This window comes from Tachysurus fulvidraco, chromosome 15 (genome assembly GCF_022655615.1).
Source record: "Tachysurus fulvidraco isolate hzauxx_2018 chromosome 15, HZAU_PFXX_2.0, whole genome shotgun sequence".
In the NCBI taxonomy this organism is placed as follows: Eukaryota; Metazoa; Chordata; class Actinopteri; order Siluriformes; family Bagridae; genus Tachysurus; species Tachysurus fulvidraco.
In genome coordinates, this window is record NC_062532.1 from 16531877 (window position 1) to 16553643 (window position 21767).

Here is a 21767-nt window from a genome sequence, read left to right on the forward strand (position 1 = left end):
AAATGCCAAAATCTTAGGACTTTCAAGCAATATTCTGATTTTGAAACTTCCCACACATAATACGTAGATAATGGTTGTCTAAAAAAAGAAAAACTAACTCCCTTTTTGCCAAACAAGCGTCACAACCTAATAATATCAGCACAATCTCATTCTGCTGAACAAACTAGTGAAATAATCAGGAATGGCTGTAAAAAACAAACAAACAAAAACAATTCATACACACTTAATATATACTTAATATCTAAATCCATTTGCAGTACATTTAATCCAGATGACCATTTTCTGCAATCAATCGTTTATCTGTTCAGATCATCTGCTTTGCCTCAGTAGTTTAATACAGGTTTACATATGTAAATGTTTTCACTGTAGTGACATCACAACCAGGAGAAATTCGAACAGGCCGTCTTTGCTGTGTAATCTTCATATACAGTATTAACTGTATGGAAGTAGACATTATATGCTTTAAATTCAACAATTCTTTTATAACAAATTCTCTCTCTTTCTGTATATATATATATATATATATATATATATAGACACAAACAACAACAAAACATCAGATAAACACTGAAAATTATTTCCCACAAAATGGAAGTTTAACACCTTGCCCTTATTTTCATTTTTTTCTTTTGAAATACAAATGACATACTATACAAATAATATACAGGTTTTGTTTTTCATCTATCTATCTATCTATCTATCTATCTATCTATCTATCTATCTATCTATCTATCTATCTATCTATCTATCTATCTATCTATCTATCTATCTATCTATCTATCATCTATCTATCTATCTATCTATCTATCTATCTATTTGTCTGTCTGTCTGTCTGTCTGTCTGTCTGTCTGTCTATCAATCTATCTCTATTACATACTTATTATTATTGCAGGTGCTTTAAGAAGGAGAATGAAACCAATTGAGATAAAGGTTAAAGATCATATCATCACAGTCACCGGATTGAGACGTCCACTCCTTCATCAGCTGTAGAATGGTGACATCACTGATTTTTGGAAAGAGTGAAGTCACTGACAGAGAGGTTATGACGTGAGCATCACTGAGACATCACTGACTGCTGCTGAAGAAGGTACTGGAGCTGAAGTCTTTAAGTGTTCCCACGGTAAGCCACATTTGTAAATGTAGTTGTAGCTCCTTTATACAGCGGGTTATTTGCCTAAATGGGAATAGACGTGTTTGTTAATGAATGTGTTTGTAATACGGTGTAAGACAAAGAGTCAAATAGTTTAAAATAATCAGGATTAGTTATTGGGATGAGGGATGTGGTCACGTAGTAGTTAAGGTGTTGGACTACAGTTCAGGTGGTGGTGTGGTTGTGAGTTTGATCACCAGGTCCCACAAACTGCCACTCCTGGGCCCCTGAACATGGCCTTTAACCCTCAGTTTCTCAGCTGTATAATTGAGATAAATGTAAGTTGTGCTGGATAAGGACGTCTACCACATGCTGTAAATGTGGCTATTGGTCCATGAGTCACTAGACATGCTTGCAGGGCATCCAGCTGAATAAATCCAAAATTTACAGCTTACATCTCATAACAATTTGATCAAAGACAGTTTCTTTTTATACTGAAAGTTGCCAGATTCTCAAATTAGAAACTGTTGGTTAGTTTTCTGTAACAGCTGCAACCTAAAGCCAGTTTTATATATTAACCCACTCATATTAATGATATTGTTTGTTTATAGTAGTAACAGCTACTCGTATGATGATCGATCCATGTAACTTTAAGCTTTTAAAAAATCTCTTTGCTGCTTAATAGATAAAAATATCTAATTATTGATCTGGTGATGCTTATTTAACACTGATGAAAAGTAATAGTTTATATGACTAGCTAAGAATGCTTTGGGTGTTAATATCTTTATATAGAAAGGTTACTTAAATAGTAAAGGTTGTGAAGGGCTTGAAAAGTTTGTAGCTGCTATAAAATGCTGGAGTTTACAATAAAAAACTCACCTCATAGATCAAAAAACACCTCCTGGTTGCCCAATAATATTAAATGTAACTCTAAACGGTTAAAAAGCATGTGTTGGGTCATATCACGCTGTCTCGATCTATAAAGGCACGTCCTGTTCAGTTTAATTTCTTAATTAATACATAAGTGCACACAGGTACTATAAACATGAGGGATGTGGTAGCTCAGTGATTAAGGTGTTGGACTACTGATCGGAAGGTTGTGAGTTTGAATCTCAGGTTCACCAAGCTGCCACTCATGGGCCCCTGAGTGAGGCACTTAACCCTCAATTGCTGTAAATTTGAACTGATCAGACTTTAAGGGATTATGAATGAATATACAGAATTCATTTGTTTTCTCAGCTAAATGAATATCGTTTTCATTGAGGTTCTTGTAATAAAATAAAAACGATGAGACTGTAAATAAAGTGCGTTTCATTAGGATACTAAGTTTCTTTAAATAATGACGAGTTCATAGCTTCATAAAAGGAGGAACCACAGTTTTCTCTGGAGAGACAAACCAATTCCACTTAATACACCTTTTCTTATTTTATATATAGGACTGTACTGTTTAATATTGTAGCTTCATTGTGTCGTATTGATTAAGGCGCTAATTTGTTATTCAGTTTGAATAAGTGTTTAGTCTTAGTCTAGGAATGTGTTACGTTAAACACAAAGGTTTAGCTGGTTAACCACCAAGGTGCTGCCATTAAACCATTTTTGCACATCTTGATCCAGGTGTTTCCTCAAAAAACAAAAAAACAAACAAAAAAAAACAACCAAAAACAATGTTTAAAGCAATAAATCATATCACTTTTGTTTCTAATTTGTCTGAATGAATAATATTCACACAAATAATTATTTTTACCATGTTAACTATGACCGTGCAGCCCTAGAACACAAGCTGTACAGAAATTAAACAAAATATCCTGCCAAAATAAACGCCATTGCACATTACATAATAGCTAGTGTCATATCCCTGTGCTTAAGGAGACAGCGAGAAGAGCTTTAGGTCTTACAGCAGGAGACGAGACGTGACATGAAGACACGCTTACTCACTAAAATAATGGTAGTTCTTGAGAAACTACCAATTACCCTCTCATCCGTATAGTCCTGACAGACAAAGAATGTGGGATTGCAGGTATGGATGTCTTTTGCTTGTGCATGTGTGTGTTTGTTATTCCATCTCACCGCTTCCCACTTGGCCTTGGCTCTCTCTTCCTCAAACTTGGCAAATTCTCGCCGATCATGAATAGTAATCAGCAGCTTCCACACCAGCAGAGCAGCCAATCCCAGTAAAAAAATAGACCCGATGACAGAAGCAACCACTACCAGGATGTCGGGACCTTTAGGACACTCTACACACATGAAAACACACAGACAGTTTGATTTGAGCTAGACATTTATTTATTTATATATTTATGATTATTGATAGTGTGACTAGTGCGCTTCACTTTTGTCTTTAGACCGCACGTCTCGGGCTTGACAAAAACCCGGTTTGTCAGGACCGCCTTAGCCTTAATTTTTTGGACACTACCTAACAACATTTCCATGAACAATATGTTGTTTCTTTTACAGCACCTCCTGCTTATTTATAGTTGTTACAGTTACAAGGTGACTACGCTTTAATACATATCATCCTCTTTCTTGGAAATAAATAACGCACTAGTACTGTACTTGTAATTCCTAGCTGTATTTGAGCTAAAAAAAAAAGTTGCAGGCAAAGCAATGGTCTTTATTAAGATCTTCACCCTCAATGTTTATTTATTTATTTATTTTAAACAGATAACAGTCTTAAATCGGACTCCATTGTCTATGGAGTTTCTCGTCGATTCAGTCTCACCTAAAGTGGTGTTGTAGCCAGCACTAGTTATTGATCTTGTAGAAAATATATCAATATCTATTAAAGGATTAATTGTCTGCCAAAGATGATTCTGCAGTTAACATTTTTACTTGCTTATAAGTTACACATAGTTCGTTTCGGCTCATCGATCGCTCTGGTGTTCTTTAGGGAGTGTCTGTTCATGTGTCATGAAAAAACTGCTAGTACTTGCTTGTCTCAAGCATGTAGCAACAAACAGCAAAGAGAATGAATCATTGTGGAGCGCAATCTGTGCTAACTCAAAATCTCCAAAGTTTCTGCCTATGTCTGTGTTTCTCACCGGGTTCTTTAACGAGGTAGAGGATGGATTTTCCGCTGATGTCTTCATAGTACTGGAAATGATTAATGCAGTCATCCTCATCTTTGTAGCTACAGTTCACAGAGCTCTTCTCATGGTATGCTGGTGAGAGAGAGAGAGAGAGAGAGCTGGGCTGATCATGCCATGTGCTGTGTGTATTGTGTCTTAGATTTTGGGCTATGTACAGTATTTGAAATAGAGAAATTCAGAAACCGAATTCAAAAAGTGTTCATAATTAAATGTACATATCGGTTTAACTCAAACTGAAAATGACTTCCTGTCCTAAACTGCTTTTAATATTATTTGGACTTAATATTATTTTAGTATCTTCCTAAAGTGCAGAATAAAAACATGATATCGTATAGTATTACATGGAGTATGGTGTGTGTACGTATATACCTAACTCATCCACCAGCTGGATTTCATCTCTGCAGATTGCAGTGTTGCAGCTTTTCTTCTCAAACAGTGGTCCTCTCTTGTAGTGCTTACACTCCACACAGTCCCTTCACACACACACACACACACACACACACACACACACACACACACACACACACACACACACACACACACACACACACACACACAAATAATTATTTTGAATATTTAACGGAGCTATCACCACATCAGACAACCACACAAACTATCAGAGACACACAGAGGACTCACTTTTTTAGGGTGCAGGAGTCAGGGCATGTGGGACATTTCTCACAGGTGGCACCGTACGCTCCAGGCAGGGTGCATGAACACACACCACACAAACACTCACCACGACCACTACACAGTAGCTCAATACTGGCCATGCAGGTGTCAGTCCTCGTGGAGCAATTACAGCTCTCGCCTGACCAGCCAGAATGGCACTGACAGAACCCGCATACACAATCGCCATGACCTGAACATATGCATACAAACAAATACAACACAAAAGATTTGCGGAATTCTCTTCATCATCATCATCATCATCATCATCATCGTCGTCGTCGTCGTCATCATCGTCATCCTTAGCACACACTTATTTTCAGCAACTATTTATTTGACAGTGCACGAACATGAAAATGTTGGTTCGGAAAATAAAATTTTCCTGGTTAGAGTTCACATTACAAATACAAAAAACATTATTTCCCAGATAAAATAATTACAAAAATTCTCTTTGTATGCAGTAACAAGATAAGTTGAATAATTAAAATACATTACTACATTACATTTCAATAATCAGTTATTATAGTTATAATTATAACTTGTAGTCTAGGTGTAGGTCTAATCATCAGTTTTGTTTTTCTGTATTACAACCAAACACAGATCTCTGCCTGACTTTTGCCTTCCTGATGCCCTTATTTTATCTGTGTTTTTCATCCTGTTTAGACTTGACCCTCTGGGTTTATTGAAGACAATGATGCCAGCAGGTTGCCAGTTATTTTTCTTGTAGACATTTTATGTGTGTAAAACTCGTTTGTAAACCGAACTTGCTGTTATCACTACAGTAGCTCAGCTAACGTTCAGCTATCCTCCATGTCAGTTCTGTTCTCACAAAGTGACCACGAGGGCATAAATATAAAATGCGTATCTATCGTGTTTCCATTTGTGGTTAGCTGAGGCTAACTTGGTTGACACATGTGACAGACTTTGTGCAGCAAAACAAACAACAGAAATTGAGGGCAGAACAGAAGTCATACTTATAATGTACATATGAACTGGGTGATAAGCATCAAGCCAAAAAGGTGACAAAATGCTACATATTGTAATTTCAATATAATTAATAACACAATAACAAGCCTTAATGTGTAATGGTAAAAAAGGTTCTGAAAAAAAATTACAATTTTCAGTTATATTTATGAGTATTGGACTGTAGGAATGCACTGATTCATCAAATTACTCATTGCCCAGAGATCTCACTGAGCTTATTAAAATACTGTGGCCTTTAGAATAATATATTAAACAACATAAATAATATATTGAACAAGAAACAATGACTAAAATCCTCTTGTATTAGTGAGGTAATTCAAAGGTACACTAAATTTCTGAGAAATAAATGGCTATGGCAAAAAAACTCTCCACAAGAATTGAGCACCATTTTCTTTAGCACACAGCTACAGTATGTGAAGCTGTGATGGTGTGGAGGGAAGCAGGTAGCACAGCCCAACGATCTCTGGATTGATCCTGAGATCCTGCGATACTGTTTGTTCTCTTCCTGTCTGCATTGGTTTTCTCTGGATTCTCTAGTTTCCTAACTCCCCAAAAACATGCTGTTAAGTTGATTGGCTGATGATATTTATGCATCCAAGGATATACTCAAGTGATAGACTCTGGGTCTATTGCAACCCTGACAAAAAAACAAAAAGGTACTGAAGATGAATGAATGAAAAGAATTTCTGAAGATATTTTAATGGTACATAATATGCACTAGGGCAGTGGGAGCTTAGTGGTTAAGACTAATGATCCCTGGTCTACCAAGTGTCCACAGCTGGGCCCTTGAGCAAGCCTCTCTACCCTCAATTGCTCAGTTGTATTGAAAAATTCAGATAAGATCTGGATAAGGGCCATAAATATTAAGCCTAACACCTCCAATCTAGACTGGGCCTCCAAATAACTTCTGGGTTCTAAAGCAATGCTTTTAACTGCTTAGTTATATAAAAATTTGATAAATATAAGTCACTATAGATAAGGATGTCTATCCTTTGACATAAATGTAAACATGTATTCATCACAACATTTAGTTTAGCTAAAAAGTGCCAACGAGGCTTTGCTGAAAAAAACAAATGGTTTCTGGTAAACACTTTACCAACAGTGTCTAATTGTTTCTCGCTCTTGATTAAGCTACAAATCCAGGGTGTATACGGTGCATCACTGAGTACATTGCTCCATCATTATTGCAGAGCTCAAGCTCATTAGTTACATTGACTCACCATCAAACCACAGCTTATTACAAGACCACTATCAGAGACCACCAGCTTCCTGTGGGAGACTTTTAAACCTGATCGGAAAGCCATCAAGCGTCTCTAACAAAACAATCACAGATCATTTGTTAAACCGTTATCACTCTTAAGCTGTGATAACCCATATTGTAAAAATATCATTACTACGCATTAATCATTACATATCTTGACAAAAAACAAAAGCAAAAAATAAAAACAGTATAAAGACTTTAAGAAATGAAGCAGTCTTTATTACTCACAATACTCTCACAAAAACACCCAACACACCCTCCTATCCCTATTACCGCCCTCGAATGAGACATGACACAGCATCAAGATTATGACACAAAGACCAGGCCCTGATCCACTACAAAGTCTTCAAACGTAAACATAATCACAAACAAACCCAAACACACATTCGCACAGACGTACGCATATTAAATCTAAGCTCTATAGAAGCTTAGTCAACAGTGTGGTGAATCCATTCTGAAGAATACAGCATTACACAAGATTTGCCCAACAGCAGAGTCTATGTCCAGACACGCCAAAAGATGAGGTACAGTGGTGCCTACTGCAAAGCTCCACTTATTTTATATTACCATGTATGGTGATGTACGATTAGTACATTAGTGAGGAGTTATAACTGCTTATAAGTCCATCATGTACACTGATGTGTGAATATGAGTGAATATGAGTGAACTTATTCCTTACCAGAGCATAGTTGCCCTTTGGAGCGGATGCAGCTGAAGTCGTCACACTCGCAGTATTGGCCCCACACCTTTCCAAAGTCTTTTGAGTGACAGCTACATTGGCCACACACGCAGTCGCCTCGTCCATTGCAGATAGCTGTGTCAGACGATTGTTTACAGGTGACTGTGTCGGTGAGCTTGAAGTCGGCTTCGGTGCACTCGCACTGTGGTCCCATGCGTCCTGGGTCACACAGACACACACCGCACTCCAGCGTGCCATTGCCATTGTGACAGGCAGGGCTAGCAGGCTGGGCAGAATCTTGACATGAGCAGTTACATGCGAAATCAACGGTCACCTGCAGTGTGTCTTTAAAGCCCAAAGGCTTGATGCTGAACGTCTGACTCTTTACTTTAGGACAGCCACGGAGCTTTGCCTCTACGCTGAACGAGACCTAAATGAAATACACACAGATATATATTTTATAGTTTATTCTGATATAATTTTGTTACTATATGCCCCAGCGTGGGAATAAAAGTGTGAATATAGTGATTATAGAGGGTATGTTCTGACCTTGAATCACCTTAGGCTTGTCAGTTTCTTTTAGAGTTTTTTTTTAAAGAGTTTTCTCTCAATTACCAGGAAGCACATCATATCTATACAATGCCAGAGATGTCCCTATGATTGAAGGGCCTCCTTTTAAATGATATTTAATTGACAACTGCCCAAATGTGTGTAAGACAAATTAATGCAAAAGACAAATTAATGTGAGACAACTGCACTACTGCACTTGTCTCACATTAATTTGTCTTTTGCATAGTGAATATATAGAATGCAATATAGCAGCATATTGTGTAATGTGTATTAATATGTTTCGAAGAGACAAGTACATGAGAACATGACTGGCTGTGGTTTTGGTAACTGGGAAGGAATTCCTTCATTAGTTCAGTACAAAGCTATACATGACTATGACTAATATAAAAAATAAGGAGAAGCCAAAACACAGTTATGACAAATTAAATTGATTATGATGGTATATTTGTTTTCCTTTTTGGTGCAAAGTTGGTGCAAATCCCATGTAACCCAAGGTTGTATTTTTACAGGCTACTCACCGTGTCTCCAATTTTAAGTCCTGAACAGGATTTAACACCAGGTACTAACACTCCGTTGAGGCATGTGGCATTAAACGACAAGCTCAGCTCATCTGGAACACCCAATACCTCTAACTCTGCCTTTGACCTGATATTCTACCGAAGTAAAAGAGCACAGAGTCACAATCGTGTTGTTTAAGCAGTTTTCAAACATATACAAAAAACCTGTAACGAGTAACCTGTTCTGTAACACTGCAGCTATAATCCAGCTATAATTCAGATCAGATATTATATTAATGTGGTTGTTAATGAAACTATTTCTATAGTAACAACTAATTTACAGAGCCTTGTATCTAAGTAAATCTAAGTCTAAGTCTAATTATAACTTGATTAAAATGTGTTATTTAAAAAACAACCAAATGGCTGTGAGGAGAAATGAAACATCATAGATCATGCTTTCATAGATATTTTTAAGTTTGAGGCAATGAAAGTAAGACTATGGGCTGCATCACACCACCCTATCACTGATTATTTCCCCATAATAGGACACTCCAACTAATTTGACACCTTATATATTGGAACTGTAAGTTTCACACCGATGCCCAATTAAAGCAAAGATACGGATGTCATGTAACAATGATAATTTCATGCTGACACTTGTGTATCTCACCGCATATGCATCCAGGATGAGTTGGATGACATTTCTTGAGTCATAAGATAGCATCCCGACAGTGGTACCAGGAATCAGCTTACTGTAGTTCTGAGAGATGGGGAAAGAAATCAGAGTGTGTCTACGGAGGTGCAACAATGTGCAATGAGACAAGGCAGTAGGCAGCAATGGCCACTTTAATGAAAGCATGCAAAAAAATGTGTGGGTGAAGGCATGTTCCTTTCTTTATGCACTCACAAGGTACAGAGGTATCACATTCTCAGTTACAGCAAAGATGAGGTTGATATTATTTTCGGTCAGTCTGTCAGTGAGCAGTCCGATGGATGGATAGTCCTATACAAATACACCTACATTTCATACACAGCCAACAAATTCACAGAGATATGCTGTTGGAGAACATTTAAAAAGTAATAAAAAATAAACTTAAAGGCTGTTTGTCAGACTGACCATTATAGCAGTCTTGGCATAAATGTCATTATTAACATAACATTGTCCATCATTGGGTTGGACAATTCCTGAGATGCTGCCATCTAGTGCACTGTGGCTTGTAGCATCTGTAGTGAACACCAGCAGGTGGGATGCATCGGGCCGCCACCCTATTATATCCTAATGTACAGATTGAAAGATGAGAGAAAGAGAGAGAGAGAGAGAGAAAGAGAGAGAGAGAGAGAGAGAGAGAGAAAGAGAGAGAGCAAGAGGATGTTCAAAGTCGATGCCTGTTCAAGGAGTGTCAGTGTCGCACCAAACAAAGTCACATTTTTCACATTTATTGCAGATATTTAAAAAACATCAGAACTTTCACTAACTTTCCCTCTATCGCTTGTACGTGTATGAGTATAAGTGCTTTAATATAAACCTGTGATTTGTATTTCAGCCAGCACAACTGTTGTAGCTGCTGTTATAGAAAAAGAATCAACATTAACTTGTTTTTATCATGAGTCTGTATCACCTTGCAGACCACAGCCTGCATGATGGCATCAAATCCACCTTCTGGCGAGTCTCTATTCCGTGACACTTGCTGCTTTTTCACTTCCTCTGTGAAACGACTCACTTGCTCTGTCAGTGACAGGACGTTCTTATAACCAAATTGTGGTGAGCAGGTAGTGTTAATTCTGCGACGCACTCAAAGTCACACACAGAAAACAGACAGACATCAAAATTACTCCAAAGCTGTAGCTTTTCATCATCAGAAAATTTATAGGACTATGGTTCAAATCTTTTAGTTTGAAATATTTAATTGATTTGCATATACTATATACAAAATTCTGTAATACAATCTCACCCAAGGCAGGGGTTCCTAATGGCCTCATCTGGAAACATATACATGTACGGGGAGAGCGTTTTGTCCACAAATGCTCCGAATCCCATGCGCAGGTTGCTGGTGGTACGACCCATAGCATCAGCCAGGGCACTGCCGAGGGAGCGGAGTATGCTTAAGTCATCTTTCATAGAATAGGACAAATCCATCAGGTAGTAGAGGTCTACAGGGTAATCAGCCACCTGCCGAACGGTCACTGTAAATTGCATTGAATCATCTGATTGGGAGAGAGAGAGAGAGAGAGAGAGAGAGAGAGAGAGAGAGAGAGAGAGAGAGAGAGAGAGAGAAATATACAGCAATTATTATTCACATTCTCATATAAGTTACTGCTGGTTGAGACATTTGTAGTGTAAAAAATACACAAGGTTGAGACCATGAGGTCTCAACCTATATAATTTAATACTGTTTTTAAAGATTTGAAACATAGTATATTCCATAAAATAATGCTTCTTAATTAGAATAAAGTTTTTGAAATAACTGAGGTTTAGAAGAGGTTTAAAAGAACAATTTAGTGAGCAGATAATTAGGTTTATAACAATTACAACTGAACAATAAATATAACAACTAAATCACTATTAGATCATAGTGAGTGGTGGTGATTATCATCATCACATCATTAGAAAATAATAATAAAATCTACAGCCCTCTAGTTAGGTCACCCTAGAGGCCCATGTAGAGCCAGAGATACTGTATAATATCCGAAAGCAAATATGTTTACTGATCATGAGAGTTATTATGAGCTCATTAATATCCAAATAATTTCCTGTGATCAAACTGAACCATACCTGGCCTCAAGGTCATCCGGATACGTTGTGGTCGAATCTGATTGGCGTCACCAGTCGTGCCTTGAGCACGGTCACTGAGGGGGCGGTCCTCTTCCACTACAATGCTACTGACAGGAGACTCAATAAACTGTGCTTTACATCCAGACTGGAGCAAGATGGACTTTAGGTTACATCGGGAAACAGTGGAGCCGCTGGGACCCATGTCCTGATACACACACACACACACACACACACACACACACACACACACACACACACACACACACACACACACACACACACACACACACACATGCATAAACAACCATTATTACATTTTTAATTTTATTGTCATGTGTACAAAGTGTGCTTTTAAAGTCAAATCTTTAGTCTAAAAGTTGTAAACTCCTAACCAGACGTAATACAAAAAAATGTAAACAATTTTGGGACATATTGCTCATTTTTAATACTATAAATTATTGACATTAAACATTGTAGAAGGACATCCACATGTCCACAGATATGTGGACATGTGGTATTATGACCATTATTATGACCTGAACTGTAACCAATAACAATTGGTTACAGTTCAGGTCATAATAATGGTCATAATAAGTACTGAACTGTGTGGGGATGATGATGGCAGGCCAAATAAAAACAGCTGAAAAGAATTTATGAAGTATGGATTTATTTATTTTACAGTTGTGAAGTTATAGTTGTGTGTCTGGTCATGAAAGTGTAAAATTATAGTTGTTAAAATAAGGTATATTAGAATGGGTATAAATGTCTGAAAAAAACATCTTTACTGGCATAGATTTATACCGTAGATTATTACACAATTATTGTGTATACAGTAAAATCACTGCTGGACATTTGTTTGCTTACAGGAACATTATGGTTATGAATATTGTTTGCACAACATCTCACAACAAATGAGCAAACAAACAGCTTAGATAAATTTACATTTCAAAATCTAATTAAAGTTAGATTCCTAAAAGTCAGTTTTGATTTAAACATGTTTGTACACTATAACTTTAATACTGTATCTCTCAAACCTGTCCAGCTTTACCAGCTTTGTAGTGCTTTATGACAGTGTAGACATGACACTCACTATGAAATAAAAACAAACATTTTAGTGGGTTTTGTAGCTTCTAGCTAACGCAAAGTAACATCAATTTGTGAGTTTTTTAATATTGTCTCCACGCGTAGTAAATGTTAACGATAATCTGTATAAGAACTGAACTGAATAAGTACTGTTCCTGTTTAAGGATCTCAAAGATGTGATGTTAATAGTGTCTTAGATGATCTTCAATCTGATTGGACAATCATTTAACACACATTCTCTTAGACACTTGCGTAGATGTAACATTTTACGTTTTATCACCATGACACAAAAAAGTGTTTTGCTAATTAATATATTTTTGTATTTTTTCACAATTGCAAGTTGAATGTTTGCAAGTTTTTACTAACTTTCTGAGAACACCAACTGCAAGACGGATGAATGGACAAACATTCTTTGCAGGTTCCAACACCTCTGGAGGTACATATGTTTGAGCCTAAGGATATAAAATACACACATAAAGTCAAAAACTCAGCCTCTTTTCCTGACTCTTTTTCTCCTTCTAGTCTTAGTTTATTGCTCTTGTCTCCTTAGCTTTAGGGCATGATATTACCTCACTCTTACATGTTAAGTCATGCCCCATGAAACCAAAAAGAATCACAAACATGTATTCATCAGGCCTGAGTTCATCACCAGCAGGCAGGCTTGTTTGGAGTCTGTATGTTCTCAAATATGTTCTTAAATATTTTGGTCTGGTAAAATTTCAGTAAAATAAAGTTTAGTTTTATTAATGAACAAACATGTTATAAACATATTTATACCAACAAACAGATGGAATAAATTTATATGAATGTTTCTGTTAATAAATGAATTATAATGTCTGTTACATGTAAACTGGCACCATGTCGGTAGTCAATAACTTTAAATACCACTTTACTCAATCTTTGAAAAAAAAAAAAGGCATAAGAAGTAAAGAATATAAAGGAAACTCACCTGAAACTGTACAAAGTACTGTTAGTACAGCCAGTATTGTCCAAATATGAGGCAAAAACATCTCCATTTGAGAAATCAGAGATGTTGAGGCTATCTCGCCTTGTTCACTTCCTCTCTGTTTGTGTGTGTGTGTGTGTGTGTGTGTGTGTGCGTGTGTGTGTGTGTGTGTGTGTGTGTGTGTGTGTGTCTGCAGAGTAATGGACAGAAAGGGCGGGTGACTTCATCACACCATGTAAACTTTTTTTTCTTCCAGTTAAAGGGGCAGTTTGTAATTATCATAATTTACAAATGTAGTTATAAGCCCTCCCTTTCCCCCAGCTGACTCAACCCTTGTGTTTAAACTACATGTGCTTCTAGAATTTCCTTTTAGGGAAAAGTGGCAAAAAGCTGAGCAGCTCCAGTCTCCATTCCAGCAAGTGGAGCTAGACCAGAAAAATACAAACAAGACGCCTGACATGAAGAAACAAACTATTGCTTTTCCATGCTAATCTTGTGATAGAGAGAAGGAGAAAGAAAGGAGAATGAGAAAAAAGAAAGTAGAGAGAGATCACAAATACTTTTGTTAGCAATGACATAAATAATAAGCTGATTTTCAGCTCATCTGAACTTTTGAATGTTGTCTCTTTATACAGTATGGCCTATTTTAGCAGCACTATGGCAGTGTGACAAAACTGTTCTAGTACTGTGCTCAGTCAGTTTCATGGTCTAATATATGTTACCTGGATTCCCTTATTACAAGATAGTGATGGTGATTCAGTCCATAAAGTAAGTGAATTTTTCAGTCCTCTCTATTACAGTTCAGAAGCTGTAACAGAGAAGTATTCACACAGGAAGTGACGAATACAAGCCTTAAAAACCACATAAAAACACATGCAGAAAACCACATAAAAAACATGGTGAAAAGTGGAGTACTGGCACAGCACTGGTATATGTTTTTGTGTTGTAATAAACTCACCTCATGTAAATCTGGCTGCCAGAACACAGCCACAACTAGACCGCTGTTATGATGTAGTCCAGATGGCCTACTTTTATTTTACCCTTAAATGCAACACAGCTATTAAACATGCTTGCTTGCATCCGGGCTATTTCTTTTTAAATTTAAAATGCACCTTAAATTTGTCTGTTTACAGTTTTATAATTTTGGGCCACACAATTGAAATTGTCATAATGTGTGCCATATATTCATCAACTTCATCCTATAGAGAATTTATAGTAATCATAGTAATTGAGCAATTTATTTTAAATGTATCTTTTAAGTGAATCGAGGACAAATGAATCAAAAGTTAATAACTTTCTGCTTTTTTCCAGTCCTCATGGAAATGATAAATAGATGACGAAAATTAAAGGAAAAAAGCGAGTGAATTCTTAAGGTTCAAGACAAATACAAGCTACAGTGTATCTTGGTATAAAGCATAGAACTACGTAAGTTCATTTTATTGATGGTGGTGGATAATAAATCTAATACATTGCTCCAAAATCTCCTATAAGTGTTCAATTCGGTGGAGATCTCTTGACTCTGAAGGTCATTTTCATCATTTTCATCCTTATCAATTCATTTATTGAGCCCTCATGCCCTGTATAAGAGGGTGCATCATCCAAATGTCCACTCATTTCACGAAAGAAATGTATTATCATAGCATAAAGGTTATCATTCAGAATAATTTTGTATTGATTTCTAGTGACTCTTCCCTATAACAAGACTAGCAGTTGGTGCAAACTTCTAGTTCTCATTCAAGCCTGCATTACTATTTAAGTATAGGAACAATGCCAATTTTTTCATTTTTTGAGATGCACTTAACACATCTGGGTTTGAGCTCACTAATGAACATTAGTTAACAGATTTCATCACTGATTTCCTCATTACATCTAAATGAAACAAAGAAATTGACACCTTTGGTTTCAGAACATGCGAGTGAGTGAGCAAAAGTATAGGAACACATTTGGTTGCATATCCCTTGCTTGCGATAACTGCATCAAGCCAACAAGCCACTTACATCACAAAGCTGCTGCATTCGACTTTTGTGATGCTTTTCTCCAGACTTCTTTCAGTTGTATGTTTTAGGGGGTTTCTCCCTTTAGTCTCTGACTTCAATTGGGTTAAGGTCTGATGATTGACCTGACTCGTCTAAAACCTTTCTTTCCCCTTTTCCCCTGATGAATTTCTTTGTTGTGTTAGCAGTGTGTTTCAGGTCATTGTGTTGCATTATTGCTGCATGATGAAGTTCCTTCCCATTAGATTGGATGTGTTTTTCTGTGAATTGCCAGACACAATGTTTCTGTAGACTTCTGTATTCATTCTAGTGCTACCATCATTGGGTAATCAATAATGATTAGTGAGGATCTTCCAGATGCAACCATGCAAGCCCAAGTCATGACACTACTTCCACAGAGATCCTTTTTTCTTCACACTTTGGCCTTTCCACCACTTTGGTAGAGATAAACCTTTTATGATTTTTTGTCGCTAATCTCTGTATTTATTTGCAAATTCCAATCTGGCCTTTTGGTATTTGTGGTATGCAAATTCAGTCTTCACTGGTGAAACTTCGAGCTCACACGACAAGTAGACATTTAAAGCTATTAATGATTTAAACCAGTGATTCCCAACCCCCGGTCCCCGGACCGGTGCCGGTCCGTGGACAAGTTAGTACCGGGCCTTGAAATATTCCAAGAATTTTTTTAATATATATAATAAGTATCATTGTCTTTTTTTAAGTGCTATAACATGTCATTTTATTTAATCCAAAACATAAACAATAAATAAATTAAAATGTGTTTCTTTGAGCGCCTTGCGATTGCTTAGCAACGTGTCGTATCTGAACGGACTGCAAAAAAAGCGCGGTGCACCTGAAGTGACCGAAGTACGTGGAGAGATGAGCGGGCGTCAGCCAACTTCAATGGCTAATTTCATTGCGGGCAGTTCTGGTAAAAGGAAAGTAGATGACCAACTAGAAAATAGCGCGAGAGAAAAAAAGTAAAGCTTCAATCGTAAATACGATACCTCATACATTAGGTATGGATTTACGACAACATGTGATTCCGTGGTGCCAAATCCGTTGTGTGTTATTTGTGGTGAAAAACAAAAAAACGATTCTCTGAAACATCGAGTGGAGAGATCCACCTATGGGAAGGGCATCCGTTCCTGACCTCTACAGAAGCATCCAATTGCACCAAGTCTGGCTTGACAGACAGGAGCGCGTGCCAAAGGCAGGTAAGGTAACGCCCCTTACCCGAGTGCATAATGCACCTGCACGCGCTGCCTTTCCTCAGTGTACATATTTGCTTCTTGTGCAGCAAGCGGGGCAAACTTGGTGGATCTCTCCACTCGATGTTTCAGAGAACCGGGGTTACGACAGTAACCTAATGTTCTCTTTCATCATCTCGTGTTCGAGATCCATCTATGGGAGATATAGACAACTCCCCGGTTGCCCAATACACTCACAGCGAGGCCCTGTAAGCCAGAGGACGGCCAAAAAGGTGGTGCTCGGCACGTCACAAAGCAGCAGACATAACATACTGTGCGGGGCAAAAAGCTCAGCCAAAGGGAAACACAGCATGCGGCAACATGCATGTTAAAACCTCGCTGACGTCCAACAAGCAGGCAGGCTGCCGGAAAAGAACATGTAAATAACATGTAAATGGACCAACCCGAGCGTATGGCGGGGAGAAGACCACATGCCTGAAAAACATGCACAGCCAGGCCGGGCGGACAGGGCTGACAAGAGTGCACGTGGCTACGAAGAGCCCACACTCAAGACCGCATGAGCCACGGTGGTACGAGTAACATCAAGCCGGTAGTGCCTGACAAAGGTGTGCGGAGAGGACCAGCTCGCCGCGGCACAAATGTCCTGCAAGGGAACTCCCCCAAACAGAGCCCACAAAGCAGCCAAGCCTCTAGTGGAGTGAGCCCTGAGGCCATCTGGAGGCTGCATGCCCCTAGACTCATACGCTAAGGAGATAGCTTCTACAATCCAGCGAGAGAGGCGTTGCTTAGAGATGGGTTTTCCCGTGTTCGGCGGGGCCCAAGAGATGAAGAGCTGATCGCTCCCCCGAAAAGAGTTTGTCCTGTCCACGTTCGCCTGTAGGGCACGCACAGGGCACAAAGCATTCAACCTCTGGTCCTCTGCAGAGGAAAAAGGAGGAGGGTGAAAAGCAGAGAGCTCGATCACACCACCAGTGAAGGCTGGAAAGCACTTAGGCACGAAGGCCGGGTTAGGCTTAAGCCAAACCCTATCCCCGCTAAGCGAGAATTTGGTGCACGAGGAATGAACCGAGAGCGCATGCAAATCACTGACACATTTGGCGGAAGCCAAAGCCAGGAGCAGCGCCGTCTTGAAGGACAGCAACCTGAGGGAGATATCCCCCAGGGGCTCAAAAGGCTGTTGGGCCAACACCTCCAGCACCAAGGAGAGATCCCAATCCGGGACCACACTCCTGGTGACCGGCAGGGAGCGGCACGCGCATAAATCTACGGATAAGGGGGTGCTGCCCCACTGTAGCATCACCGAAACCGGCGTGACATGCAGCGATAGCCGCCAAATAGACCTTAATTGTAGAAAAAGACCTGCCATGATCGATAAGGCCCGGTAAAAAACCCAAAATATCAGTGACTGAGCACAGATACGAGACGAGCTGGTGCTCCTCGCACTACGCCTCAAACACACGCCATTTGCAATCATAGAGAGAGCGTGTGGAAGGGGCCCTGGCACTCTGAATCGTGGCGATAACACGGGGGGGAAGCCCCAGCGTGCTCAAATATGCCCTCTCAAGGCCCAGGCCCAGAGAGCCACCCTGCCCGGGTGCGGATGAAAAATCTCCCCGTTCGCCTGGGTCAGGAGATCCGTACGCAATGGGAGGGGCCACGGCTCCGCATACAGAAGAGGAATTATCTCCGCTAGCCAAGGTGTCTTGGGCCACCTGGGGGCTATGAGGATCAGAGATAAACCCCGCACCGCGACCCTGGCCAGGGTCGGGGATATCAGGCAGAGCGGAGGGAAAGCGTAGAGCAGCGCGCTGGGCCATGGATGAGCCAGAGTGTCCACGCCGAGGGGGGCGTCCTCGTCCCGAAGCGAGAAGAACATAGGACAGTGGGCGTTTTCGCGCGAGGCGAAGAGATCGACGGCAGCCTGGCCGAAGCTCTCTCAGTGCAGTCCCACTATCTGGGGCTGGAGCCTCCACTCCCCGTACAGAGGGTTCCCCCTCGACAGAAGGTCTGCACCTCTGTTCAAAAGGCCCGGGACGAAAGCCTGGAGGAGCGCATGCCGCCTTGACGGTTGATATACGCTACAGCTGTTGTATTGTCGCAGCGTACCAGCACATGATGCCCCCGCAGGCGGGGTGAGAAATGCATCAGAGCTTTCCACACAGTGAGGAGCTCCAAGTAATTTATATGGGCTGAGCGAAGTGAGATCGGCCACACACCGTTCACTGACCTGCCCTCTTGAGTGCTCCCCACCCTGTCAAGGAGGCATCTGTCGTGACCACTTTCCGCATCATGATCGCCCCGAGAGGGGTCCCATGTGCGTAAAACTCCGCAGCTCTCCAGTGGCGCAGCGCGGCCATGCACACGCGCATCGGAAAAGACAAAGCGGAAACAAAGCGGAAAAGATCGCGCAACGGGCAGAGATGAAGGGACAAAATCCACTTCATGAAAGCCCTCATTCTCAGAAGACCTAGAGGCAAGACATGGACAGCCGAAGCCATAAGACCCTGTAATCTGAGACATGTGCGATACTGTATCCCCGCCCCTTCTCTGAACCGCGATAGACAGTTCATGAATGAAGAGACGCGCCCCCGCGCTAGACGCACGCGCATCGCGACGGAATTCAGCTCCAGACCCAGGAATATGACTTCCTGAGCGGGAGTGAAATTGCTCTTTAACACAATGACTCTGAAACCGAGCGCAGCGATGTGTGAGAGCACACGGGCAGTGTTCTGAATCACATTCTCTCTCGCATCGGCTATAATAAGCCAATCGTCTATGTAAGTCAGGATCCTGAGACCCGTTATTCTCAGCGGGACAAGCCCCGCCTCCACACACAGACAGAACGTCCGCGGACTCAGCGCGAGCCCGAACGGAAGGACTGTGAATTCGTAACATACGCCTTGGTAGGCGAAATGAAGGAATTTTGTGTGCGGAGGATAGATGCTTATGTGGAAAAAAGCATCGCTCAGATCGATCGAGCAAAACCAATCGTTCCGCTTTATTGGACGTATGAGAGAGCCGTGTGTTAACATTTTGAGGTTGTATTTCCGTAAATGTTTGTTCAACACTCTGAGATGCAGAATAGGACGGAGAGATCCGTCCTTCTTCGGGACCAGGAAATAACGAGAATAAAACCCCTGATCGCTTAGATGCGCGGGTACAACTCGAAACGCAGAATGTGGGCGGAGCACTGGTCCGTGTGGGACCAGACCACTCCGTTGAACCGCGGGAGTGATTGGACAAACTGAAGTCTGTAACCCCTCGTGACTGTGTGAATCACCCAATCGGGGGCCGAGACAGACAGCCAGGCTGTCACGTGACTCCCGAGCGTCCCTACACAGGAGGGCGGGACGCCGGGGGCCGGTCCGACCGGACCGTTCATTGATGGCGCGACGGCGCCCTCCAGTGGCCAAACCAGAGAAGTTTTCATCATTGTTTTTTTGTGAAAAACTGGGGCCGTAGCCTTTATTGAACATGTGAGAGGTGTGCGAAGGGGGGTGTTTGGTGACACTGCTTCTGCACTCGATCCCACGACCGTCCCTACTGGGACCGGGGAACGCACTCTGGGCGACACGGGGAATGGTGAAGCCTGTGCGGAACAAAGGATGACCCTCGCCAGCGAGTGGGGGCTGACCTCGCTGAAGGAGACCCTCCGTCTCTTGGACGGGTGAGCCTGGAGGGTAGAACGGGTGTCCGGAGGGCTGGCCGCCCATGAACGCGGACTGAAGACCCCCAGAGGCCGAACATCAGGTCGGCCGCTTACGTTTCGGAACAGGAGGAGCGGGGATAGGAGGCCTCCGAACCGCGTCCGCGGCGAAAGACGTCTTACTCCAGGGCCTATCGGGGGGGGAAGGGGCCTTCCCTGCTGAGCCTGTGGCTTCCCACGGGGTTTGTTGGACCTGCCAGCGTAGTGGGACTGGCGTCCTGCAGCAGGAGCGTTAGGCGGCCGCCCAGATGGCGTCTGGCGCGGCGCCGGCTTTCTAGGAAGACACAGTTTGAAGGCCTCGTCCTCCTTCTTCTTATCAACGCAGCGCTGCTGCATCAGCGCAACGGCTGGGCTGAAAAGAGCTTGACCCGGCTCAACTGGCGCCCCAGCGATGCGGCGCTTCTCACTATCGGGGAGACCAGATAGGTTGAGCCACAGCGCCCGTTCTCCGACCACCGACAAAGCCATAGAGCGCCCGCTAGCCTGGACAGCCTGACGGGCGTTGTGGAGGACGAGGTCATTGACTGTGACGATCTCCTTCCAGAGATCGGGGGATGGCGACCCACTCTCCAGCTGCTGGCCCAAATCAAGCAGGAGTTCAGCCTGATACGCGGACAACAGCGAGGAGACATTGAGAGCTCGAATGGAAAGAGCTGAGGCTTTATAAGACGCCTGATGGATTGATGCGGAGAAACGATCCATCTTGCCCGGGAGGACGGGCTTGGGTGGGGCGAGCAGCCCGCCCAGGGATGGGTTAAGGTGTCTGGCGATGGAAGGCTCGATCACGGGGGGGGGTCGCCCATGCCCAGACCCGCCATATCCTTCACCTCAAGCCCCGCGAGACCGTGTTTTAGATCAAGCGGATCTCCCCAGCAATACCTCATGTGTTTTGCACATGCAGGGAGGACGGGCAGGAGCTTTCTTCCTCAGGAGGCCCTAGAAGCTTACCGTCATACACATCCCTCTCCTGATCCGAAGCGTTCAGGAGAGCCGGCCATTCGATGTCGAGGCGCGCGGCGGCGCGTTCGCAAAGCTCCAGCAGCACCGATTGAGGTGGAGCGGGGGGAGCCTGAGGGGCCGCGGAAGACGGGATGGCTACCTCGTCATCCGAGCCCTCGAGAAGGCCCGCCTCGGCCTCATCCCCGGAACCTGCCTGTCCTTCGGGGAAGCGGTCGTCGGCCGGTAGTAAATCCTCAAACAGGGAAGGACACATGTCAG

The 21767-nt window shown here is 41.8% G+C and overlaps 1 protein-coding gene and 1 pseudogene across 1 annotated transcript; both read right to left on the bottom strand.

The window, feature by feature from the left end:
* Positions 1-1024: 1024 nt before the first annotated feature.
* Positions 1025-13806, bottom strand: itgb3a (integrin beta 3a). Its single transcript, XM_027139155.2, has 15 exons — positions 13642-13806; positions 13059-13144; positions 11610-11814; positions 10789-11041; positions 10456-10618; positions 9954-10112; positions 9744-9839; positions 9507-9596; positions 8858-8992; positions 7770-8199; positions 4816-5038; positions 4546-4649; positions 4129-4248; positions 3158-3324; positions 1025-1174 (listed from the first exon to the last, which is right to left on the bottom strand). The coding sequence occupies exons 1-15, from the start codon at positions 13706-13708 to the stop codon at positions 1106-1108; spliced, it is 2367 nt and encodes a 788-aa protein (XP_026994956.2). The 5' UTR covers positions 13709-13806; the 3' UTR covers positions 1025-1105.
* A 3513-nt stretch (positions 13807-17319) lies between these two features.
* LOC125138868 lies at positions 17320-19363 on the bottom strand (annotated as a pseudogene).
* Positions 19364-21767: the final 2404 nt, after the last annotated feature.